Genomic DNA, 26,733 nt, shown 5'->3' on the forward strand with positions numbered 1-26,733 from the left:
TGCTGCTCTGATACATGCTTCTGCCACCTCCGTATTGGTCTGTTGCTGTTTGAGTAGCAACCTATGTGGAATGAGGAGCACAGGTTGCAGGAGAGATGGGTTTGGAGAAGCCATGAGGAAGTTAGTCTGTGTGCCCATGGCTTCAATGCTAGCTGCAGTTGCAGTATCTCTGTAAATAGTTCTCCTTATAAAGAGTCAGTTTAGTTTTACAGGCCTGGCGTCCTCCCATGCAGCATGTGAAAGCATGCTCTCTGCAGGGCTACATCTTAAACTCATTCAGAAGACTAAGCTAGTGGAGAATGTCGGTAGCCCATGCGTCAAGCTATACATCTCACTGTGAGCATGCTGCAGCACTACTGCTTGGGCTGCACTGGCTTGTCTGGGTCCTGGGGTAGAGTTCAAGCTGTTGGTTTTGACTGGTAAAGCTGTAGAAGGCCTGGGACCTACCTGAGACTTCCTCTCTCCCTGTCAGTACAGCTGCACTTGAGTTAGGGGAGGCATTCAAGCTGGAGTTCTTGTAGTACATAGGGGAGTCTGCTGGCAGAGCAGGGGACTCTACATAAGGTCCCTAAACTTTGAAATTGACTCTCCCACCCCAGTTTGAAAAAACAGTTTATAGTCTGATTGAATAAGTGGGTTTAGAGCATTCTCATTGACGTGGTAGTAGGCAGAGGGATCCATGCATAGGGGCCATTGTAGAAGGAAAACCTGAAGATGAGAGAAAAGGATATGTGGTGAGATGTGCTGGAGTGGCAGGAAGGGGGTGGGCATTAATAAGAAGTGAACAGAGACATAGGCAGCGATGGAGTCGTGTCAAACAATGTAAAAACAAAGAGCAGGGCTTGCTAGTTCATGGGTTTGAAGAAATTACCTTGGATATAGCACTGGTTTCTTTTGAGCACTTAGTGACCGGTTATTTTATAACACCAAAACTGTGTTAGGTGCTTCACAGAAGGTTTAGAAAGACATGGCCTCTTCCAGAAAGATTCGTTCCAAATTAATGGTGTGACACGACAAGTGAACCTGTTGCACCAGTACTGCATGTGCTGCATTGGCTGTCTGTTGGCTCCAGGGTGGAGATTACGGTTTTGGGAGGGGACGGAAAAGGGGTGCAGGAGGCCAAGAATTAGAATAGTAGGATGATATGGTTATACTCACTGCAGGTGGCTGAGTGGGTCCATATGTGGCTTTTTTAGTACGGTGGGCAGGTGAGAAGCAGGATTTCATTCCTAGTTCCTGTAGGTTTTTAAAATCTATGGCATGCATGTTCTGCACTTGATGCCTGTGCTTTGCTTAATAATAAGCTGTTACTTTTTGCACAAGTATATACATTAGAATTAAACAGTAACTTCTACTGGAACTGAAGACTAGGATTTTTTTGGTAACTCCCATCACAGCTCTTGGTTTTCTCGTCACTTTCTGCTCTGGCTACTCCAGCTCCTGTACCCTCTTGCTTACGTTTTATATAGTTTAATGAAATTTATCTGTGTAAAGGTGCTTGCAGCCACTGAATTTATTACTGGAGAAGGAGAGCTGGGTGACTTAACAGATTTTTTTGCCATTAGCTTGGGAGTTCTTGGATATTATCCTGGTAGTTTTTCACGGTGGGTAGAGGATAGTGTTTTACTGCTGATGTTCAGCAATTCTGTGTCAGTTCTGCTCATGTATTCATCAGCTTGAGCTTTCTTGGGTCTGACACGCCTAGGCACTACAATTTGTCTTGAAGCTAAAACAAATGTTTTATTCAAAACATTGCAGTAGAATAACGTGTGCACTCTGAAATGTGTATAATAAACCAAATTGTCCTGCTTGGAGCCTGAATGTTTAACAAAGAATCAAATCAACACAGATCTTTAAATTTTGAAAGAAATGAAAATATAGTTGAAGCAGTCTTGCTTGGCAGTATTGTAAAATGATGGTAGATCTTTAGGATGGTGTTAATTTCCTAAAGTATGGCTTGCAGCTACTCTTTTATTTAATATGAAGCCATGGCCCATGCTGACCACTGGTCCCAGCATTCAGTGCTCTAGGACTAGATGATTGATTAATTAGCTGAAGAAGGAGTATTTAATGATGGCACCTGTAATTTCCAAGTGTGGGGTAGAAAGAAGTGTAGAGAGCCAAGTAATTTTATCCCCAAAATTACTTTAAAAAACGTTAGAGAAACAAAAACAGGTGGGTCAAATCTTAATTCTCTTTAATGATAATTCAAGCACATTGTTTTAGCTGGGGCGGGATTCTTGCCATACCTTAGAGGACACCACAATTACAAGAAGGAAAAATTATCACAATTAGCTGACCGATTAAAGAAAGGAGGAGAGAAAAATAAACAAAACGGAACATAAGCAGTAAACAGTGTTTACTTCAGTTACAATCTTTTTCTCTCTGGAGAGCTGTCGATAGAGATGACGCCTTTGGCTGTGAGTCTACCCCAGTGTGGAACACTTCTCTAGGTAAGATAAGACCAAAGTATACTATTCCCCAAATCCAGTAAAGTCATGTTTTAATGTAGCATAGATGTGCAAAGGAATCTTGTTTAAGGATTGAATTGTTTGGTTTATCATGGATAATTTACCTCTGCCAATTTATTAACCGTTTAGGTTATCTTAAACCCTATAAAGCTAAAGAAAGTATTTTATCACAGTCACTTGAACAATAAATAAATAAATTTTAAAAAAAGCTACTCAAGGAGTGGTCTTGAAACAGGCAAATTAATTAACATTAAGAATATTAAATTCAAATTAAATCCCAGTATTTCTCTGTTCATTGAGGTTAGCTGATGTTGGCTCTCCAGGAATATGTTGTTTTAACAATCTGCTGTTTAACAGGATAGGCTGTTAGTACCTTGGATGACAATAGCACTTCAATATCTCATTTAAATTATTACAAGGAAAGAATTAAGTCTAATCCTTGGCAGTGCTTTTACGAACTCCATTTCACCAGTGATGCTGAAGTCAGTGATGTCATCAAGTTGCAGAAGCAGTGCTGCAGTGGCATTCATTCAGATATTTCTTGGGGGAGGGATGGAGAGAAACTTCTGGTCCCAGCCTCCCCAGCAGGGACCTCATTCTGTTCCCTGCTAATCCTCCACTCCTCCTGCAGGGACTCTGGTCTCTCTTGGTTGGGCAGTCTCCCCTCTTTGTTATCCACACAGCCTATGAGTTGGTGCTGCCAAGAGTCAGGTTGTGGGTGGAGCACACCAGATCACACCACCATGTGACACAGCCCATCACCCCTGTCTGTGCAGTGTGGGGTGGCCAGGGTGGATTTCAGTGACATTGTGACCATGCAGCCATACTGATGAAAGCACCTAAGCATTCCCTCTTTAGAAGGGTATTAACTTGTGACGAGTGAACTGTTTTGTATGCAGGCTAAAGTGTGTTCTGTGGCATACCACACTGAGCAATCTGCGTGAGGACCAAGGAAAATTACACTTGTAAGCAGACCCTGTTAAAAGAACTCCGTCTTCTATGTGCTTGTACTGTATATGTTACAGGCCTCTGCTGCGAAACACTTCATTCTAAACAGAACCTTGAATCAATGACCGCTTTTGACCCTGTTTTGCCTTGATAGATGCCTACCTCACTATTTTCCCTTCTGACCCTTGTTTACCAATAAATCCCAAACCAATTCTCTGTAAAATACACTCGAGTACAAGCTCCTAGTGATCGGAATTCGTGTATTTCATAATCACTGCAGTGTCACAAGGATATCGAAAATTTCCCCAAACCTTAACTCTTGTACTTCACTGTAACAGGTATCTATGGGTGGTAAAATTATCTGTCAAGGTAACTTTTCCAGACAACTACTGATATTACTGAAATTGTTAAAGGCTGTTTATCAGAAGATGTGCGAGGTTTGAATTATTGCTAGCCATCTGACTAGATAAGAACAGCCATACTGGTTCAGACCAAAGGTCCACCTAGTCCAGTATCCTGTCTTCTGACAGCGGCCAATGCCAGGTACCCCAGAGGGAATGAACAGAACAGGGAATCATCAAGTAATCCAACCCCTGCTGCCCACTCCCCTAGCCTCTGGCAAACAGAGGCTAGGGACACCATCCCTGCCTATCCTGGCTAATAGCCATTGAATAATGAGCTAGCTGTTGTAGCAGTAGTGTAGCAATGCTGACTTGCTAGGTCTCCTTGATGGATCTGTTCCGGTCCCAGGCAATTGTGAATCAGCTGGAAGGCAGAGTTTGAGACTTACATTAGGCACAGAAACTAAAAGCTCAGAGCTACCTCCTCTCCTCTCTTAAAGGAGTAGTGGTAGTTTTTCTTAGACAGTTAATATTGATCCATCACAATTTTTACCTGGATTTCACTAGCAATCTCAAACACTCACCTAATCCTTCATTATAGTTTAACAAACCTGTATAGGTTCTCACACAGTTTCACAGCTGTCGCTATGTTGCATGCCACAGCTACTTGGGACTTAACAGTAGCAGTGGAGACAAAACGGCTGCTCTGAAAGTGCTGGCCTCTGCCACAGGAACTGAAAATTAGCTGTACGGGACCTATGAAACATAGCTGAGCAGTTCTGATTCCATCCAGTACAGAGCAGTGGTGTATTTACAAGAGTGACTCTTATAATTTTATACAATCCTCCTCAGGCACCCAAGTGTCGGAGGGAAATTGATCCCTAATTACGCTGTGTGTGGAATAAGGCTCCATTTATTGCCGTAGGTAACCATGAGTGGTGGTGTTTCCTGACTTTCTGTTATGGTCATGTAACAAAATAATTTGTTTCCAGGGAGACATGTCACTGCATCTGCACTGAACACACAGTAACCAGTGCCAGGACAATTAAAACTGGCAGGATATTTGATTCAAATAACTTCAAAGGTGGAACTGAGGGCCTGAAAGGCAGGGTACCCTTTCAGATCTCTAAAGTACGCCCACTGCAGAGTTTCTACAGCAACGAGGCATAGTGGGCTTTAGCATTCTTTCAGCCTCTTGTATTTTTAATCCTGTATTCTTTTTGGAGGGAGGTGAGAGAGGGTGTGCGCATTTCAAATGCCATCTGACTGAAGCTTGTTCCTTTGTCTATCTGTATAGCTTGGATACAGTCTTTTTGAAGAAAGTATTAAATCCATTAAGAAGTCTTTACATTGAGTCTTGGAATAGAGTTGATTCTGATGCGTTTTCACCAAGTCTTGCGATTAGTCTAAATAAGCCATAAGTTTGAACAATGAGTGTAATTAACCATGGGAACAATTTACCGAGGGTTGCAATGGCTCGTCGATCACTGACCATTTTTCAATGCAAGATTGGATATTTCGTCCTGTAGTTTGGTGAGGGGAGAGATCAAGGATATTGCCAGAGAAGAGGTGGAATTGGACAAGCTCTGCTGGGTTTTTAATTAGCTTGCTGAGAAATAGGAAGTGTGTAGAGTGGATTGGACGCTAGGCCACTGATAACATCAAGAAATGGCTTAGCATTGGCTGGACTGTTGCATGTGTTATGCTGGGTGTTGAATTTCCCTCTGGAAAGGAGAAGTTGACTCCTGGTAGAGTTTGCAGATTCTCTTGACTTTCAGTAGTCGTGAGGAGCGTGATCAGAGGCACAGGTGATGGTTGATGTTTTGTAAGATCTTCCAGGGCTTCTGCTGTCTGGCAGGGCCAAATTTCTGGAGGGAGCATGCTACATGGGATGCAGGATTGATGTTTTTGCTGTTTTCTCTTGGGTTGAGTAGAGCAGTTCCAGGTTGACAAGCGGACTTGCTGACTTCAGTGGTTCTATAGGGTGTGACTTTGCTCTTTGTCACCTCTCCAGACGGAAGCCTGAGAGGATAGATGGGGCTTACACTGTGCTGTGCAGGCCAACAGAGCTATTTCCAGAGTCCGAGGCCTTCCTGCCTCCCCAGTCCTTAGATAGTCCAGTGCAGGGACTGCTAACTCGGGCACCCTAGTTGAGGTCATCTGTTGTGGCAGTAGATGGGGAAAAGGTACCCTTTCAAGTAGCTAAGATCCAAAGTGTATAGGGCCTCGTAGATCAGTGTCAACATCTTTACGCTGCACCTGGGAGCAGATGAGAGCTGGGATTTTCATGCTCCATTCATCTCATGCTCCCAAGCAAGTGGACAGCCACACTTTGCACCAGCTGTCGCTTGTGTGTGACCTTGAAAGGTAGCCCTGTGCAGAGTACATGGTAATGAGTTAATCTGGAGGTCATAACAGCTTAGGCAGCAGCAAGAAGATTCATGTCTCAGAGAAATTATCACAATTGCTGATGTATGTGTTGCGGGGGTGGGAGTTTGCAGAGGAGGAGGGAGGGATTTCTCCCTACCCCCACATGGGAACATATAGGTCTTTTATTCTCAGTATTATAACTGTGAGCTTTGGAAAACACCTGTACTGCATGACCATGCCATCTGTCCAGAAAATGAGTAGCCCCAGCTCCTTCCATGAACTGAAGCAGACAACACATGGTATCATTGGCATCCCTTCTCTCTGCCAGTAAAATGCACTTTGGTGTGCATTACCACACCTTCATTCTCATGTGGCACCTTGTAGAGCACCGGCAACATTTTGAAGTGCAACATAACACAGGGAGTCTGCTGCCTAATGATTATACTGTCTTTGCTGTTGTCTCATTGCACCCTGCAGCGATTACAAAGCTCTCTGCTTTTTTAATGTGTGAAGTAAGAACACAGTAGCCTAGCCTGTCTGAATTCACCAGCAGTGTTCATTGCAAGCACTGTAAAATCAGCAACAGGGGCTGGAATGGGAGGAGAAAGAGATTCCAGAATACTCTACAGCACCGAAGGTTCCAAGGTGATGGGCGCCGTGACAGCTCCACCAGTTAAAGGATGATGTGTGGGGCTTCTGGGTTCTCATCCCAGATCTGTCACTGACTTGGTGTGACTGTGGGCAAGTCAAGTCACTTCGGCTGTCTGTGCCTCAGTTCCCCCTGTGAAATGCATATACAGTAACTCCTCACTTAAAGTCGTCCCGGTTAACGATGTTTCATTGTTACATTGCTGATCAATTAGGGAACATGCTCGTTTAAAGTTGTGTAATGCTCCCTTCTAACGTCATTTGGCAGCCGCCTGCTTTGTCCCCTGCTTGCAGGAAGAGCAGCCCGGTGGAGCTAGCTGGTGGGTGGTTGGAACCAGGGTGGACCAACAGCCCCGCTATCAGCTCGCTCTATCAGCTCCCCGCTCCCCTAAGTTCCCTGTGCAGCAGCTGCCCAGCAGGCTAGCAATTGCAGCTGTCCCTCCCCCCACTGCCATGTGCTGCTCCTGCCCTCTGCCTTGGAGCTGCTCCCCGAGACTCCTGCTTGTTGTGCGGGGGGGGGTGGGGAAGAGGGGAGAGAGGGGCTAATGTCAGGGTGTCCCCTCCCCCCTGCTCCTGCATCCCGCTTACCCCATCTTCCATAGAGCAGGAGGGACACACGACAGAGGGAGCTTCCAGGCAGCAGCAGCTGTGGTCTGGTCTCAGCTTGCTGATCTAATTAACAAGGCAGTGTACTTCTGACCCCACTCTTCATACTTAAAGGGGAAATGCGCATATCACACACACACACACACACACACACACACACACTTTGTCTCTGTCTGCCCTCCCTCCTTTCCTGCTGTCTTGTACAGTAGAGTGTGAGAGTTAGCCCTTGAGGGCTCAGCCAATTGCTAGTTCATCATTTAGCAGTAAGTCATTCCCTGGAAATATCCCACCCTCTGACTCCTCCACCTCAACCAAGCTTAACAATCATCATCACTGTGTACCAGTATTAAATTGTTTGTTTAAAACTTATACTCTGTGTGTGTGTATAATATATAATATGGTCTTTTGTCTGGTGAAAAAAATTTCCCTGGAACCTAACCCCCTCATTTACATTAATTCTTATGGGGAAATTGGATTCGCTTAACATTGTTTCACTTAAAGTCACATTTTTCAGGAACAGAACTACGTTAAGTGAGGAGTTACTGTACTGCTGAACTGGTTAGTGCCAGTCAGTCCCTTTCAGATGGTGCGGTAGGAATGTTGGGTATTACAACTGGGTCCAAAGTGACTGGCTCTTGTGCTTGTGGTCACGGTGGCTCTTTATTTCCGTATAAAAGGTACTAAGCTCAGCATGCTGCTGTTAGTAAAAAGACAAATGAGAAAATGTGGTGGTGAAAAGCTTTCCCCCCCCTTCCTAGCTGCTCTCAACTCTTCAGAGATTCAAAACCAAAGCCAGTGCACACTTTGTAGGAGGCTGAGATCATTATTGTGAAAAGAGGGGCTCCGTGCAGCCCCACAGGGCCTGTGGCCTCTCGGATTTGTTTGACTCTAGGCCTGGTGGACATAATTGTGTAATGCTTGCTCTTCTCAGATCTTTATTATTTGGATGGATAGTTTTCCCCTTCGCCTCCCGCTTATGGTCAATTGTGTTAAAGCAAGTGGCTGAGGTGAATGTACCTTGGCCATTGATCCGTTGTTTCATGAAGGGCTAATATATTGAGTTGTGCAAGTTGATTAATAGCCCTGGTAAATTAAAAGGCTGAGGAGAAAGCAGGAGAGCTGTAAAGTCTTAACCCTTTCTCCAACGGCAGGGGAAATAATGATGTAAAGAAGGGGGGATATTTCCCAGCATTATGAGCCTGCTACTCCTCAGAATGCCACGAGGAAGCTAAATTCCATTTCTCACAGGGAGCTAAGGGCCATTTCTCACAGGGAGTGAATTGCATGGGGAGGGATAGCTCAGTGGTTTGAGCATTGGCCTGCTAAACCCAGGGCTGTGAGTTCAATCCTTGAGGGGGCCATTTAGGGAACTGGGGTAAAAATCTGTCTGGGGATTGGTCCTGCTTTGAGCAGGGGGTTGGACTAGATGACCTCCTGAGGTCCCTTCCAACCCTGATATTCTAGGATTCTCCAGTGTAGCTGTGGGTCTGGTGGTCTTGGTGTGCTCTGGCTTTTCGTGTCAGGAGACAGGGATTCCAGTCCTGTCCTGGGTCACAGTTGGAGGTATTTTTACTGGTGGTCTCCTATTTCTAATTGGCCAAATACAGGCTTCCTCTTCTAGGCTGAGAAGAGTGTGATATTTGTGCCCCAAGCCCCCTGCAAAATGTGTGGAGTTCACATTCCTTCAGCTCCTCTGTAGAGGGGTCCCGGGCTGCTGGGAAGTGCCTAGCATTTTGATGCATGCCCTTTCCATCTTGTGCCCCTGGCATGGCAATCTGTGTGTGCTGTCCAGGCACTCCTGGGCTATTTGGTAGCAAATTCAAGATTGGGGTTGAAATTGTAGAGGGTCCGGATTTGCTCCCATGTATCTGCAGAAGTGATCTTCAGAGTCCAATCAGTATCTCTAGATCCCACTTCACAGGCTGGATGGAATCTGTGGGGCTCTGGGAAAAAGTCCTGTCCTGGATAGATTGACATGTATGAGGCTCCTTGGAGTGTTGCTGACTGGAATGATCCTCTATCCACGAATATGATTTTAAACCTTCCTTTCTCCTACATCAGCAAGGAAGCTTCTTTAGTGAGCAAGGCAAAACTGTTTTCCTGTTTGGTAGCTCAGCAGGGTACAAAAACGGTAGCTCACCTGGAGACTTGGGTGTCCAAATGTTTGGGGGTTTTTTGGCGGGGAGGGGGAGGGAGAAATGGTATGGGGCATAAATAGGTCATTTTCTGCTCAAGCTTTTTTCTTTTCTACTGTGTTTGGGTCTGTCTCTGCACAGTCAGGATAGTACTTGACACATGGTGGGTATGTCTACCCTGCAGCTGGAGCGGCTTGAGCCAGCCGCAGCATCCACACTTCTATTTTTACTGTGCTAGGTTGAGCCCTATAGCATGAGTCTCTGTCTGGGCAGGGAGGTTTGCTCCCAGCTGCAGTGTAGACATACTCTAAAGAGCTACAGCAGAGGGAACCATGCTAATCCCTTCCATGTATACACAATTCCCCTGCTGCGGTAGGTTAGTTCCTTTTCTGCATCCAGTTCTTGACACCTGGAGTCTGCTGCAGAATGACCCGAAGCAGGATTTGTGCAGTGATAGTCAGTTTCCTTTTGCAGCTGGGTCTGTGTCAGTGCTGCTGAGCTGAAGGGCCGTTGTAGCTGATGCTAGCTGTTGAGGCACGGCCAGGAGAGTGGTGAATCAGGAAACGTGGCAGGTGGCCAGCAACATGTGCTGGAATCACCATGCGTATCCGTTTCTCAAATGCGGCCACTGTTGCCGCATGCAGCCACTAGGGGCTTTTCTTGCAGGCAGAGCCTCCTGGGTGGTGATTGGGGGAGGGTGGGCAGCAAAGCAGTGGCCCATTCCCCCAGTGCCGCCAGCAGCGGCTGTGCCCTGCCACCTTCTGGAGCCACAAACACTGTAGGAGCAGGTGGCCAGTCTGAGTTCCTCACCTTCCTGGTGGGACTCAGGCTTTGGGTTTCATCCCTGGGTGGTGGGCAGCGGGCTCTGGCCGTGTGGTAGTGGGCTCCATCCCCGAGATGCAGGTCTTCGGGCTCTGGCCCCAAGGATTCAGCCATGGGCTCACTCCCTGAACGTCGTCCCGTCCTCTGCTGCCTCCTCAGCCCCCCATCGCCCCTGGCTCCCTCCCTCCCTCCCCACCCAGGGCTTCATTTGTCCCCCAGCTTGCTGGGGCTGAGTACCTCTGCTGTGAAAAGTGATATTAACAAATATACAAAGATCACTTTTCACAGTAGCAGACTTACTAGCTAGAAAGTCTTTCTTTTTTTAAAAAAGTTAAAACATGCAAACCAACTTATTTGTGTTTCTATTCTGTTGAGGTCCAGTAAAGAATAAACAGCTGTACATGATGTTTATTATTGAATCTGCAAAAAACCCCCTACATAAATAAATACATATGCACATATATACATCTCCAAATCATTGTAATTGGTTTTTCCTGCGGTTGGTTAAGTATTTTAGGAAAAATTGTCAGAGCAGCCACCAGCAAGAGTTGGTGGCCGCACTCTGAGGCCATCCAAAAATTTGTTGCGAGAACTCCTGTGTAGAAGGTGGGAGGTGAGAGAACTCAGAGACTCAGCACTCGCATAGCAATGGGTGCTGGAAGTCGAGATAGAGACATGGATGCTGGCAGAGCTTTGTTGGAGCCCAGGACTGGAATAGCAGGGTATGCTCTAGGCGGGGAGTGAGGGCAGCAGCTGACTTTGGGGGGGCTTAGTAACGGAGAGGTAAAAGGTGCTGAAGGTGAGCATCGAGATTCATTGGCATAGTTGTATGCAGAGAAGCTTGCTACAGCTCTTAGCAACATCATATCAGCCTCTGTCCAATGTTTAGCTCTCCATTTTCATGAGTACTAAACTCCTTCTCACAAACACCAGTTACGCTCAGTGTTGTCTGAAAGTCTGCAGCACTCCTGCAGAAAGGGCTTCTAAGATTCCCCTGGAAATAGATAAATGGGGCCAAATCTGGTGCTCAGGACTGCAGTCACTAGTTGCAGTGGTTCTATATTTCTAGAAAGTGGTTCCATTTCCACATTCTATGTGGTTGTTGCTGGACTTTGTTGCTCTCTCTTAGCATCACCTTTTTATTCCTCTGTATTTCTTTATTATTTGGGAGTGCCAACAGCATGCTAAGCATTTCTCAGCCCAGTCTCTGCCCTGAGGAGTTTTGAATCTGAATAGACAATGAACTAATGAGGGTAGTAGGGTGGTGGTTCAGGACGCTAGAGGAAAAAAGTGTCAGAGCTAAAATGTAGCACATCTGGTTAGTGCTTGGATTTTTAAAAAAATGCCTTTTAGATGGTCATCAGATTACCTCACTCCCCTCTGTGCTGTGAGCTGGGGATGGGGCAAAGGCCTTTCAGAAGGGATGCATTTAAGGGAGATTCACTGGAATCCATAGCCTTGTATAGGGAATAGTGCAAGCCAGGGTTTGGAAAAACCTGACTTGCATCCCCTCCCAAGCAGCCTTTGCCCTGCCTTCCTAGCTGGTTCTGGGCAACTGCGACAGCTTTTTAATTGTCCCTCTTTGTTCTCCCTCAGGCTGGAATGGGTGGAAATCATAGAGCCTCGAACCCGGGAGCGCATGTACGCCAACCTCATCACAGGGGAGTGTGTGTGGGATCCGCCCGCTGGCGTCCGCATAAAGCGCACCAACGAGAACCAGTGGTGGGAACTGTTTGACCCGAACACCTCACGGTTCTACTACTACAATGCCACCACCCAGCGGACCGTATGGCACCGGCCGCAGAATTGTGACATTATCCCGCTGGCCAAGCTACAGACCCTGAAGCAGAACACCGAGTCACCGAGGGCCTCCACAGAGAACAGCCCTGGGCGGAGCAGCAATGTCAGCAGGGAGGGCAGCACCAGCTCCTCCCTGGAGCAGGAGCTGGAGGGCAGCGAGAAGGTGCAGGATCAGACGAGGTCAAACCGTCAGTCAGCCCAGTTCGCTGTAGTGAAAGAAGAACCAGAAAGGTAAAGCAGAGCTGTCTCTACGCAGCATGTGACATAGACTGATGGGTAGCGAAATACCCTCAGCCAGGGGAAAGCTGTAATGAATTTGTGCCGCCAGCGACAGATACTGTGTAACCCACCCCTTCCCTGGACGAACTGGGACTAGAGCTCTGGGTGGTGGGCAGCTTGAGCTAGAGCAGTGGTGCCCAAACTTTTCCTTTCGCATCCTCCCTGCCCCCCCTTACCAGTAATAGAATGTGTCCACGCCACCCCGGGCTGGGAGCGGGGTCGGGGGCTGGGTGGTGCGTGCTCCCTCCCCAATCCCCTGTGGGGGCTGGCCTGCAGCCTGCCCCACCCCGAATGTTCCTCCGTGCCCTCTTAAGGGAGGACTCTCCCCACCCTTTGGGGACAGCTGTACTAGAGGATAGCTTTTCTAGCTAAAGTATTAATGGGCCATGTGCAAGAGGGCAATGTCATTCATTCATAAAGCAATTATGTATTGGAGGAAGGGGTTTCACTGCCTCTGACTGCAGGAATACCTCTGTGCCGACCCGTAGGTGTAACTTAGTGCTGTCTCCTAAAAACACTTAGGAAAAGCAATTTTCTAAACTTAGAAATGCACCATATTTCACAAAATGGAACATAATCTGTCCACCAGACCCATTTCCAAGGCAAGTGACTTTTATCCCTTTTCTGTACCTCACTGCGAATACAGATTGCCGGGCTGATCTGTTTGTGCCGACTCAGGGGTTTTGCAGCAGGGGTGACTTTCTCTTTTAAAAAGGGGATTTTCAAGTTGAATAAAAATACAAAGCCAAGTTTCCTGGTATGTGGGCACAAATAACTAACTGTGCTCTCCGGTCAGGCAGCTGCATTGCACCTTCTTCTTTGCACCCCTGTTTTGTGCTGTTATTGATTTGCAGTTTAGATGCCTACATATACATACCTATTTTTTCCCCTTTAAAATGTATATTATTGAAATGTAAATAAACTCCCCAGCCACATGTCTGCCTGAAATTGCACTCTTGCCATTTGCAAATAATTGGCAGAGAAATTTGTGCTTGTAACTAGGGTTTTACTTTCTCCCAGTGTACATAACAGTGCCATGGCATGGCCTAGTGGTTAGACCCGGGGCTGGGTGTTAGACCTTCCTGGCTGTGCCACTGAATTGATGTGGTACCGTGGGGAAATCACTTACCCTGTCTGTTTCTCCATTTGTAGAATGGAGAGGGACCTGAGCTTTGTAAAAACCCGTGGAGATCCTCTGGTGGCATGCACTATAGAAGTGCTGGGTTGCCTGTACAGTGTGCTGCATTAGTCCTCTTACCGTGCATGAGAGCACCGCTGCGCTTTCCTGGGAATTTGAGCCGTGTTCCTGTTATACCGCCATCTTCTGGATGCAGCCTGCAGGCTATATAAACCCTTTTATTTATTTATTACTTACTACCTACAGAGGATATAAATGGGAGTTTATTCCTAAAAATGATCCCATTGTCAAACCTCTGGATGTAACATTCATTCAGAGTTTCCATAGTAGCAACTACTCATTTCCCACCCTCCACTCATTCCAGCCATTACTACTGTTCGTAAATGTCCATAGTCTGGTAGTCCAAAGGCTTTAGTTGGGATCTCTACCCCGTTTGCTGAATGCCACACAAACACAATGGAGACAATATCTGCCCTGAAGAGCTTCTGTTCGAAAGATGCAGTTGTCCTCTCTCCGTCCAAGTCTACTCTTGGAGCAGGTGGAGGGTGATTCTCAGCTCCTGTAAATACACTCATGCTCTCTTCAAGCTAGTGCTCTAAAAATAGTAGTGTAGTCATGGTAGCATGGACAGCAGTGAGTGATGGCCTGGGCTAGTCAACCAAGTACAAACCTGCCTAGATCCTATGAGTGCACAACCTGGGGCAGCTAGTCCATGCCGCTGCTTCCCGTGTGATTGCAGCTACACTCCTATTCTTAGTGCACTAGCTTGATGAGAGCTAGGGCGAGTATGTCTACGTGAGCTGGGAATCCCACCCCTAGCTCCAAGTGTAGATGTAGCCTCAGGGAAACTCTCATTTAGGTTGTCGCTGTTTCCTGTGTTGATTTATTGTAACTTCCCCACCCGTCCACCTCCTTGATGCCCTCTACCGTCTATTCAAAATACAGCAGCCAACTTCATATTCTGGCTTGTCCATCATGCAGAGTGTCTTACCCCTTCTTTGAATCCCTCTACTGATTTCTCTTGTCTGCCCCGTTAAGTTCAAACTTCTCATCTTCTCCTTCAAGGCCCCAGCAACTCTGAGCCATCCGATTTATCCTCCTTTCTTCTTGAACCCCCCTATCCCTCTGCTATGCCAGTGATACCAACTGGGTCTTCCCGCACGTCCGCGTCATGCTTTCTTTATGCTTCCCCCTACACATGGAATGCCTTCCCTGAACTGATTCAGAAGGCCACTACCTTCACCTCCTTCCAGTTCATTCTCAAGATATACTTCTGTGATGCCTGCAAGGAACTGACCAATTAATGCTGAATGGGTGGAGGGGAAGTTGGTGTAGTTGCTGGGTGTTTCATTTTAAAATGTATATCAAATTCATACATATTTTTGATTGCATTCCTCTCCTCCAGCCTTCGGGTGTCATTTGTCATCTTAGATAGGCCCTGCCCTAGCTATGGGGACAGCACTCCGCATACTGAGGGTGCTACCAGACTAAATAACTGTTCCATGCCCTGAAGGTCACTCACTACATTTGGTTTTTCTCAGGCTAATAGGGGAAGTGATTTCCAGAGGTGAGTGCTCTGCCTTCAGATCCCCAGCGCCTGACTCCATGGACGCTTAGTGCTAACACCCCATTGGGAACAGGGAATGGCAGTGGCTAAACTCACCAAAATTGGAACAGGGTAAGGCTTGTAGACCAAGATCACCACCTTAAATTGCAACCAGTCCTGCGGTAAATGTGACTAATTTGTGTCAGTGCTAGCGAGGCACAACCCTTCTATAGCCCCAACCAGACCTTCAGCAGGGTCGTTGGACCTTAAGAAAGATAAATTGATCCCTTAGGTACTTATTTGACCCTATTAACATAATATCTGGGCATCCCCAATCTTTTAATGAATTTACCCTCATAACAGCATAAGAACGGCCATACTTGGTCAAACCAATGGTCCATCTAGCTCAGTCTTCTGACAATGGCCAGAGCCAGGTGCTTCAGAGGGAATGAACAGAACAGACAGTCATCAAGTGACCCATCCCGTCTGTCGCCCATTCCCTGCTTCTGGCAAACAGAGGCTAGGGATGCTTCAGAGCATGGTTTTGCATCCCTGCCTATCCTGGCTAATAGCCACTGATGGACCTATCCTCCATGAACTTGTTCAGTTCTTTTTTGAACCCTGTTATGATCTTGGCCTTCACAACATCCTCTGGCAAAGAGTTCCACAGGTTGACTGTCCGTTGTGTGAAGAAATACTTCCTTTTGTTTGTTTGAAACCTGATGCCTATAATTTCACTTGGTGACGCTTAGTTCTTGTGTTATGAGAAGGAGTAAATAACACTTCCTTATTTACTTTCTCCACACCAGTCATTATTTTATAAACCTCTATCATATTCCCCCCTTAGTCGTCTCTTTTCCAAGGTGAAAAGTCCCAGTCTTATTAATCTCTCCTCATATGGAAGCTGTTCCATATTCCTAATAATTTTTGTTGCCCTTTTCTGTACCTTTTCCAATTCTATATATCTTTTTTGAGATGGGGTGACCCCTATTCAAGATGTGATGTAGGGCAGTGCTATTATCCCTGGATGACAGGATAAGAAATAATGGGTTTAAACTGAAGCAAGTGAGATTTAGGTTATTCATTAGGAAAAACTTCCTAATTGTCAGGGTGGTTAAACACTGGAACAAATTACTTGAGGAGGTTGTGGAATCTCCATCATTGTTGGTTTTTAAGAACAGGTTAGATAAACACCTGTCAGGGAGGGTCTAGATAATACTTAGTCCTGCCTCAGACCTGGGGACTGGGTAGATGACCTGTCGAGGTCCTTTCAGTCCTATATTTCTATGATACTTTCCTCATTGTACAGATGGGGAACTGAGGCATGGAGGCTAAGTGATTTGTCCAAGATCACACCGGAAGTCTGTGGCAAAACAGGGACTGGAATTCAGGTCTCACAAGTCCCAGGCTATCGTAACCAGTGAACCATCCTTTCTCTTTAATGAACAAATCTTCTAAAGTTTCCCATTGGCTCTCTTCCAAATCTTTCTTGGGCTTCAGAGAGTCAGTCTGACCTCTCATTTCAATAGGTACTGCCCTTGCATTAGTAGAGCTCAAAGTGCTTTACAGAGGGCTATATAAGAGCTATATGGTGGTGATATTTATTTATTATTACACTGAGAAAATTGCAGCAGCCCTCACCACTAATATGGAGGTGCAGCTGCCAGAGACTATGATTCCCAATACAGTATGTACTGGTGCATATGCAGTAGCCTCTCTGCTCAAGATGGAAGCTTTGCCTGTTGGAATCTGTTACTTTGGGCCTTCTCCTGGCAGAAGTGTGAAGCGTTAACTAGAATTGGAATGGGAGGCTTTAATTTTCTGTGCAGATGGTGCTGTGTTTTTCTGCAGGCTGCAGCAGCGTGTGCATGTTCAGTGGCTTCCTGAAAGAAAAGAGAGATCCCTTTTCCTTTCAGCGGTAATACGCGCTCTGGTTTAGTGCCTACCTTTACTGATGTGTTGTTCTGCAGACACTAATTCTGACGTTGCAGATTATTAAAAGCCCCCACTGCTTCAAATGCCAGGTTGCTGTGCTGCAGGATGCAAAGGCTCAGGAGGGTGAAGTGAATGAAACTGGGCCTGAAAGTGAAAGAGCGTTACCCTGTAATGCTGGAAAATGGGTAACACTCTTTAGCAAGAGCCAACGCCAGGCTGAGAGAGAACAATAAAACATAGGGTGGCTTCTTGGGAACTTTCTCTCCAATCCCCCATGCAATTTCCCTCCTCCCCTTCCTCCATCATTCAGTCATGGCTCATGTACATTCAGAAAGTGAGTCCTAATTCTATAAGCATTGGCAAATGCACAGTAGGTCCTAAGTTACAAGTAGAAATAAAGGCACCAGGTCCAGATTCATCCTTGTCAAGTCCCCTCAAAGCTGTGTGAACTGTGATGAAGGTGGGGTTTCACAGCAATGGAAACAGTGCGTGAGCTGAAGCAGAATATCTGCCCTCTGGACCTGGAAATGGTTTGATGGCAACTTTGTCTCTCTAGCCTGTGTACTTGTGCCAGAGGAGAGCTATAGCACTGCCATACCTGTCCAGCGCTGGATTGAAGCATTGGTCCTGTAGGCCCATGGCTAGGGCCCCATCTCCTGGAGTCAAGTGATTATGGCAGAATATCAGCAGCTGTCTTTTATAAAAGCTATTTCTAGCCCTTGTGACTGAAGAAGAGCTTGCAAATATGACCAGAGTGTAACTGCTGCAGCCATTTCTGTCTGAATCTGCAGAGACAGAGACAATAGGTCTGAGAGGGGGAAACTCCCCCTGCATCTGAGAGGGGGAAGTTAGCTCTAGAAATAGGCCAGTACCTGATTGGGGGGGGGGAGGCGAGGGGAAGTTGTCAGGTGGTTACGATGGATTTACTTGAGTCAAACTGAATCTGAAAAATTTTGGTGAATCGAAAAAGTCCATTTCAGATCAGACGGAACATGTTTGAGCTGAAACTTCCTGTGTCCAGGCACTGGATTCTCAAGACAGAAGGAGGAGGAGATGCTGTCCCCCTTAACTTTTTAGCCCAGTGATTAGGGCACTCACCAATTCAAAACCCTGCTCTGATATAGGGATTTGAACCCTGGCCTCGCCCCCAGTGCCCTAACCACCAGGCGATAGGTTATTCTGGAACTTGGAGAGGTCTCATTTTCTCCTGTTGAAGCTGTTCTATTTCTTATAAATACTAACTCTACAGCCTGATGGTCAGGGCACTCTGCAGGGAGTTGAACCTGGATCTCCTGCATCCCAGGTAAGTGCTCGAACCACTGGCCTGAAAGTTAAGGGAGGACACCACCCCTCACCACCTCCTCCAGCCTTGCGAACCTAGCCTGATTTTCCCCCCCTGCTCGAATCTGACAAATCCATGTTAAATTCGCAATAGTTCTGGGTCGACTGAAACGGCTTTTTTTTTTTTTTTCTAATAAATTATTTGTCTGAAAAACTTCACCCAATTGTGTTAACTCCAAGACCTACTGCCTTTTGGGACCAATGGGGCTATGAGTAGTAGGACAGTGTAGTGCAGAGGTGGGCAGTCAGGGGGCGGGAAGTGGGAGGGGTCAGATAGAGGGCGGGGGCCAGGCTGTTTGGGGAGGCACAGCCTTCCCTACCTGGCCCTCCATACAGTTTTGCAACCCCAATGTGGCCCTCGGGCCAAAAAGTTTGCCCACCCCTGGTGTAGTGGATGTAGCTAACCCACCCAAGCAGATACGTCCTGACTATTGGGGTAAGTACAGTGTGTGGGGTGGGGTGGGGTGAGGTGGGGGGGGAAAAGCCCTGCTGCCACTTTATCTTCAGATGCCCTGTTGCTTCCTAAAGGTGGCAAGTATGAAAAGTACTACGCTGAAATCCACATCATCATCAGGGCTTAACTCTATTAATGCTGCTGGACTCAAGTGCCTTCCGGTTTCAGTGGAAACACATTCCCTGTATTCACCACCCCCTTACGTGAAATTATACCTGGCTGCAGCAGTATGGCCTGAAAATTAAACTATAGATAAAAACCCTGAACCCCCCAGGAGAGAGGGGCTCTGCACTCTACTGCTGACTCTCACGTGCACCGTGCAGCTCATTGCTCTGCCAGCAATACCGTATGAAACCAGGATTGAGTCAGTTACTTGGTGCCCAGGGGTTAGTGGGGCCTACTGTTAGCACTTCAGGGGACAGGTCTACTCTCAGTCAAGAGCTACCCCTCGGAAAAGTCCTAGAGCACTGATGTGCCGTCAGGAGAGGGGCGTTACTCTGCTGCACATTTTTCATCAGTCTCTCCACAGCATGGCCGCCTCTGGCTGGCACATGCACCTTATTTACATTGTAACTTTAATTTTAAGGGCTTTGCTGCTGCCTAAGGCGCCAGGCTCCTCAGAAAAATGCCGCTGCTTGTACCTGGTATGTCGCTACATCTGAGTGGGATTTGGATGGAATGTGAGGCTAGATAAACACTACTGTGGTGCACACATTGGGAAGTAGGGAAGCAGCAGTGAAACAGTTAATATATTTGGCACCACTTCAATGGCTGTGAAAACCAGCACTTGAAAGCAAAAGAGATTCCAGAGTGATCCAGTCCTCATGCTGTAATAGGTTCTCTTCATGGCTGAATATAGGTGTTGGCTATGCTGTCCGCATGCACTATTTACTACCGTAGCCAGAGGCTCTCTGCTTGGAATAGTGGGTCCTGCAGGTTAAAATATAAGGGATGGGTAGGGGAGAGTGGTTTCCTTTGCTTTGGAAAGCTAGCGCTTCCTGACAAATGAATGTTGGGAAACAGCAGGGGACCATGGCACTGTAGTTTGTAGTGCAATAGTGCAGTCAAGTCGGAAGCAGAGACAGGTTGTTATTTTGGAAACGAGTGAAACAATTCTAAAGGGCAGAGGCGTAGCGAGCGCCCTCCGACCGGAGGGGGCCCCGCAAGGAAGGGGGCCCCTAAAAGTGGCAAAATAAATACCGCATTCCAGTTTCTGCATTGTAAGGGGCCCCGCCCGGACATATGTTCGGAGGGGGCCACCGTTCGGAGGGGGCCACGTTCTTTGTTGCTACGGCCCTGCTAAAGGGTAAAGCCCTCGGAAACAGCCTGCAGGGACCAATCCTGTGCTGGCTGAGAGGGAGGCTGGATAACCTAATGGACCTGTTCCAGCTCTGATTTCTGTGATTCTGTAGCAAAGCACAAACGAGGAAGGACGGGTGACTGCGGTCAAGGCTCTTTCATGGGAAAGCCTCCAGTGGCAGAGATCTCATCTCTAGAAGTGGCCGATGCTTTGGGTCCTGGAGAAGATAAACTTAAAGAACAAGAGAGCCGTGCAAATTAAAAATTGATTTTTTGATTGCACTGATAGTGGCTATGAAGGGCGGAGCCAGTCCAGGCATCTGTGCTGCGGAGCTCCTCTAGCTGCTCAGAGCTCAGTGTGTTCTGCCTTTTGTTGTGGTTTCAGAACATTAGTAACTTGATGGGCCTTTTTTTCCCCCACCTTGTGCCCATAAAATTGTAAGCGTATCTTAACTCATGCCTTTTGGCTGATACCAGAATGGACCTTAAACCTTAACAAACGTGCTTCATAGAACAATGAACACTCACATGGGGCTGTCTAGACATAGAAAAATATACAGACATGACAAGTTCTCAGAGAGAGGGAGTTAAGTATTATCTCTATTTCAGCTGAGGCAGAGAGGTGAAATATCTCATCCCAGGTATTGCAGAGTCAGTGTTGAAGCCAGGACTAAACTAGGCAGTTCCTGGCTCTAAGTAGGGGCTAATGGACTGAGCTGAACAGAAGCCATAAAAGCACAGTAGCATGTATAGACTGATTTGAACACCAAAGCATTGGAAGATCTTATTTCCTTTTCCCCCCTTTCTTTTTTAAATCTATGGTTAGACATAAACACCCACATTTGCGAAGCGTGGCACAGGATTTCAGCGAACCAGACTCCCATTGAAAGTGCAGATAGTTTAAAACCAAGGCCTGTTATTTGGAAGATGTCCCTGAATGTGATAAAGTCCAGAAGTCTGCTTTATAGCAAGCAGAAATGTTAGACTTGAACCGAAAGTTTCTCTTGAGGAATCAGTTCTTATAGGCTTGTGATATATTGTCTTAATCTGTGGCTGTCTGGTCCGAAATCTAGATATAAATTTTTCTTTTACAGGCAGTAAATATGCGTTAACATTCACAAGACCACTTCTAGCCATAAAAATATATAGCACCATAGATGGGCACCTGGCACTGTAAGGCAAGGGGCTAAAGTCCTTACAGGTGTAAACTGGTGCAATGCCACCGACTACAGTGCTTACTGCAGTGGTGAATTTAGTCTGAGGGGCTTATGTTAGACTTAAGGAAGACCAACACATCATGGAAAGTGTGGGTAAGACAATTAGGTTCTCTTCATCTTTTGCCCTGCTTTTTACTTCCTTACCAAGCCCTCTTTGTTGCTTTTCCTGCATCAGCCCCATTGGTGTGTAAACGACACCAGTGGAATTAGTGTCTTGTTATGCTAACTTACCCTAAACTTTAGCTTGTTAGCCTTAAAAAGGTACCATGTTGTATCCCTAAAAGGGTAGATTATAAAATCTATCAGAGCTAATCGTCTCAAGACTTGCATTGAATATTTTGCTTCATTCTTTGTTTTTCTTCTTTTATCATTTGGAAAAGGCTCTGCTATAGTTACTGGCCTTCCAGATGTGACTGAGCCCCTATTCTCTGTCAGGTAGCCCTAAATCCTTGGAGAAGGCTTTTATCTGGGGCAGAGAAGATGTGAAGCCTGTTTTGGGGCATCATGTGGCTGCCACAGAGCTATCCTCTGCTGGGACTGTATGTAACCACTTGGGAGAGCTGTGACTAATGCGAGACCTGGGGGTTCAAAGGACTATATTGAACAGTGTGCCAGACAAAGATGGACTTTTGGAACAAAAGTGTTAATATTTAGGGGGAGGTGAATACAGATTCACCACCTCCAATTATGCAAAAACGCAGCCTTTTGAAGCTGTGCCCTGAAGAGTAGGCCAGCGTCTGCTGATCACCCATTACTTGAAACCAAGATTAAAGGCCTACACTGTATAAAGGAAAGACTGAATTATTCATGGTGGTTCTGCTTCTGAGTCTGAGAGCATGTCTACATTACAAACTTTTGCCAATGCAAGTTACATTGGCAGAAAGCCACCACAGTTAGTATATTGCTTGCGTGCACGCACACTTGGTTCCTTGCGTTGGCCCTGTGTGCACTCACCATGAGTGCTTGTTTTGATGCACAGCGTAGTTCACCATAGGCAGGTATCCAGTGCAGTGTCTTTTGGGAAGCTTTGGCAATGCATGGGGGAGCAGAAACAAGTCGTGCAGGAGTGACTGGGACAGCAGGGTGAAGTTCCCATCATGCAACTTTCTCCATCCCATCATGCTATTTCTATCTCATAATTTTCACACCTATTTTGAAAATCCAATTAACTAATGCAGGATTTGTCACTGTCTACCATCTCTGACAGAAGCATTAAACCTGCGCAACTCTACACTACTGTCATGGACATTATAAGCACAGGACACAAGATCGTCCAGTATTTGCAGAGCTGCAAGGGAATGGGGTGATTTTTCCTGGAGATCCATTTGCTGTTGGACAAAGCAAGAACCAATTAAAGATTGGTAGTAGTGTTCGTGGAGCAGCTGAAAATGGTGGAGCACCACTTCTGAGCCTGAGAAACCAGCACTGAGTGGTGGGATTGCATTGTAATGCAGGCTTGGGATGACAAACAGTGGCTGCAGAACTTCCGGCTACACAAGGTCACATTCCTGGATTTGTGTGCCGAGCTTGCCTCAGCCCTCCCGTACAGGGACCCCAGACTGAGAGCTGCATTGACAGTGGAGAATTGAGTGGCAATTGCCCTATGGAAACTTGTGCTGACAAATTTCCCACTGACCAGTAGCAATCATTTTGGATTTGGAAAATCCACTGTGGGGGGCTGTTGTCATGCAAGTGTGCAGGGCCATTGATTGTCTCCTGCTACACAGGACTGTGACTCTCAGCAACGTTCAGGACATAGTGGATGGATTTCTGCAGTGGGGTTCCCAAACTGCCGTAGAGCAATAGACTCATACATATCCCTATTTTGGCACCAAACCACCTTGCCACAGAGTACATCAACAGAAAGGGCCATTTTTCTATGGTTACAAACACAGGACTGTTCAGAAAGCTACAAGCAGGGACATTTTTTCCTGACTGGCAGACTACCAGTAGCAATGTTGAAATGCCAATAGTGATCCAGGGGGACCCAGCCTACAACTTACTCCCCTGGTTCACGAAAATGTACACCAACCACCTCGACAGCATCCAGGAAAGATTCAACTACCAGCTCAACATGTACAGAATGACAATGAAAGGGATTTTTGTAGATTGAAGGGGTGCTGGAATTGTTGACTCACAAGATTGGATCTCAATGACAAAAATATCCCAGTGGTTATAGCCGCCTGCCGTGTCCTGCATAATATCCGTGAAGCAAAGGAGGAAAAGCTGCTGCTAGAGTGGAGGGCGTAGGCAGAGCAGCTGCCTGCTGAGTTTGAACAGCCCGACACAAGGGCTATCAGAACTCGGTGCAGAACTATATGGCTCAGGGAGTCTTTGAAACGGCATTTTAACAGTGAGCCACAGTAATGTCTTGTGGTGTATTGTGCTCTACCTGGCCTTGCAGTTTGGGGGCCTGTTAGGCATTATGTGGTGCTTGGTGCTCATCTATGAATATAACACTGACAATGCACCTATTAATAGTGTGATGCTTCTGGTACATTTATGATGATTACACTGTTTGTCACTGATCCCATGAGTTGTGCACAATAATAAGTGGGTGCTTTCAATACTGCCAGCCATTCTGCAGCATATATTGGGAACTAATAAAGATGAATTATTTCCCAAACGAGAGTTTTACTGAGTAATGAAAACAATTTAAAAAAAAATTCTGTGCAAGTTAAAAGCAAATACATTAAGACTTTAATAAATTTATGAAACAGAGCTTAAAGAAAGGGAAGGAACATTCATGTCCATTTTAGCTACGCATGTATCAACAGTGGCTCTGACAGGTCAGTATGTGAAGCTGTGGTTATCCTTAAGGTCCCCTGGAGTGGAGAGGTAGAGGTAGGAATGTGGCCCATGATGCCACATGGAATGTCGAGGGGGAGTTTAGGGAAGTGCTATACTGGAGTTGACCATGGACTGCAAAGAGAAGTGGGCCTGGGATCATTGAACCTGTAGGTCGAAAAGAGTCTGGGGCATGTTTGCTGCCAGGGAAGTCCTATTATGTCCGGGTGCATTTCCCTCCCCAAATCCTGGGCCGTTCTCCATGCAGTCTGCCATATTCATCCTCCAAGTGGTCTGTTCACGGTCTGATGCAGCATTGGCTTACGGAATCTCACTGAACATGTCATCTTGAGTCCTCTTCTTTCTCCTCCTCATCAGGCTCATGTGTTCTGTGGGTGTGGGGGGGACCCCTCAAGGTGCAATGGTAAAACACACACAGGTTCAATTGCCAGTATAGTTTCAAAGGAAAGCATAAATTAAGTTTCAGATCTCCCTTCCCTTGCTCCCCATAAGTTTTAAACAAGACATGCAATAGCGCAGTAGACATCATACATATCCCTATTTCGGCTTCTGCTTTGGAGTGCTTATGCATGGGTACCAGGCCCAGCTCCAGTCATGGTGAGTATGGCCCGCCATCGGTGAGGAAAATGAGAAGGGAATTGCTCAGTTGCATGAAACTGAGTATAGGGTACTGGCACCGAATCCTGGCACTGTTTTCTACCGGCGGTGATGATTATTGCTGATCTCACTCCTGAGGGTAACAAAGGCACAGCGAGAGAATCAGCTGCTTGCTGGCACCCCAAAGTTGCCTGGGCCCGTAAGCAGCTAGCCCATTTACTGCAATGGTGCCTACTGGAGTTATTGCTGCCTGGTGTGGAAAGGTGTCCTACCATGGAGGAAGAAATAAGGCTGCCATCCATAGAAACCTACGGGAGAGGATTGCAGAGTACCTCCATGAAAGTTTCGTCAGTTCTCTCAGGAGGATTTACGGGACATCCCTGTGTACATAAACAAAGTGCTCTGCATGGCCCCTCTTGCCTAACCAACTCTACCTCTCTTTGTTGTACTGCTGCCTCTTCTCATAAGAGTAAATTAATGAAGAGTTAGCTGTGTCCTGCTAAGCTGGGGGTTCCATCACTGTGATGGGAAATAAATTGATATACTTACTCAAGGTTCCTTTCCCTGCTTCGGACTCGCCCATGCTTGACTGACTGGACTGTGGTGGAGTCTCAAACAGGTCCTGGCTCGTGGCATAGCTGGACCCCACAGTTGTATGTCCCCCATCCTCCTCCTCTTCCTCCACCTCCTTGACTTAGCTGTTAACGTGAGGGGCATGTGACTCAGTGGTGGTGGGGTCTCCACCAAGTATGGCATGTAGCACTTTGTAAAAATGGCAGGTCTGTGGCTCGGCACCAGATCAACTGTTGGCCTCGCTGGCCTGATGTGCGTCCGGCAGTTCCTTCACTTTCACATGGCCCTTCTGCTAGTTCCGGTTGTCCCCCTTTTCCTGCAACCCCCATGCAATCTGCTCGTAGATGTCCATGTTTCTACACCTGATCCTTAGCTGTTCTTGCATAGCCTCTTTGCCACACAGGCCCAGGAAATCTAATATCTCCTGTCTACTCAAGCTGGAGCGCGGCTGGAGCATGTTGCCAGCATGGTCAGCTGGGCAGTTGGACACCCCAGTGGAGAGCTGTTAAGTGTGCTTGCCAAGCTGGACGATCAGAAAAAGGCATTTCAAAAATTCACAGGGCTTTAAAAGGGGAAGAGGGCCTTCTGGTGTCCCTGACCCCTGGGCAGTGGCGTCAGTGTCAGGCATTGTAGGACACCTGCTGGAGGATGGTTAGGGTCGACACAGATAATGCAGTGTCTACATTTGTGCTGCATCGTCTTCAATACATCCAGCACGGCTCAACACCGCTTGGGGAAATGGTGTTATTATGTCGGTGTAATGGAGCGCTTGCATTGGCGGGAGACAAATTTAAGTGTAAACACATACACAACCAGGCAGTGTAGATCAGACCTCAGACAGTTATGAACTTGTAACCATGGGGAGAACCCAGCTGTGTGTTTTGAAGGACTGACAGCTACTAGAGCTTGAGGCTGGAGTAGTGCCAGAGGCTGGAGTTAGGGTGACCTCTAATAAGCTTTTTAGCATGCACGTAGGTTTCTTTACTGCTTTTAATATATTTTCTCTATCATGCTTTCACCTTAAGAATAATGCGCTTGCTTATAAAGAACTGTGTGGAAACTTACAACTGCGGGCCCTTATGTGGTTTATAGCCTCTGGAGGAAAAGCAAAGTGCAGATGCTAACCTGTTTAGGCAGTCTAGCTTGCTGGGAATGTCACCCATGTAGGCAGGAAACTATGCAGTCTGGAAAAAAAAAAACACACTCAGGAGGGAGAGAGAGACAGGTCTCTGCCCAAGAGAGAGAATGGCTGGGAACCAGAAACTTAGAGTGGGTGCCCTTGACCATGAGGGGGGAATACAGGTAAAGTTGCCCTGAACTGTGACAGTCTTCATGATGATTCTGCCAGATAAAGTATATTGGCCAAACCCATTTATTTTTATTCCCCTGCTGTTTAATAAGGAGT

The 26,733-nt window shown here is 46.6% G+C and overlaps 1 protein-coding gene across 1 annotated transcript in view; it reads left to right on the forward strand.

Annotated features, from left to right (window-relative positions):
• Positions 1 to 26,733, forward strand: part of LOC113408058 (rho GTPase-activating protein 39-like) — a 202,826-nt gene that overhangs the window by 135,599 nt on the left and 40,494 nt on the right. Inside the window, exon 2 of the mRNA XM_026660008.1 lies at positions 11,938 to 12,372. Coding sequence (XP_026515793.1) covers positions 11,938 to 12,372 — 435 coding nt within the window. The remainder of the gene's footprint in view (positions 1 to 11,937; positions 12,373 to 26,733) is intronic.

This window comes from Terrapene carolina, unplaced genomic scaffold, assembly GCF_002925995.2.
Source record: "Terrapene carolina triunguis isolate 2854851 unplaced genomic scaffold, T_m_triunguis-2.0 Scaffold58, whole genome shotgun sequence".
In the NCBI taxonomy this organism is placed as follows: Eukaryota; Metazoa; Chordata; order Testudines; family Emydidae; genus Terrapene; species Terrapene triunguis.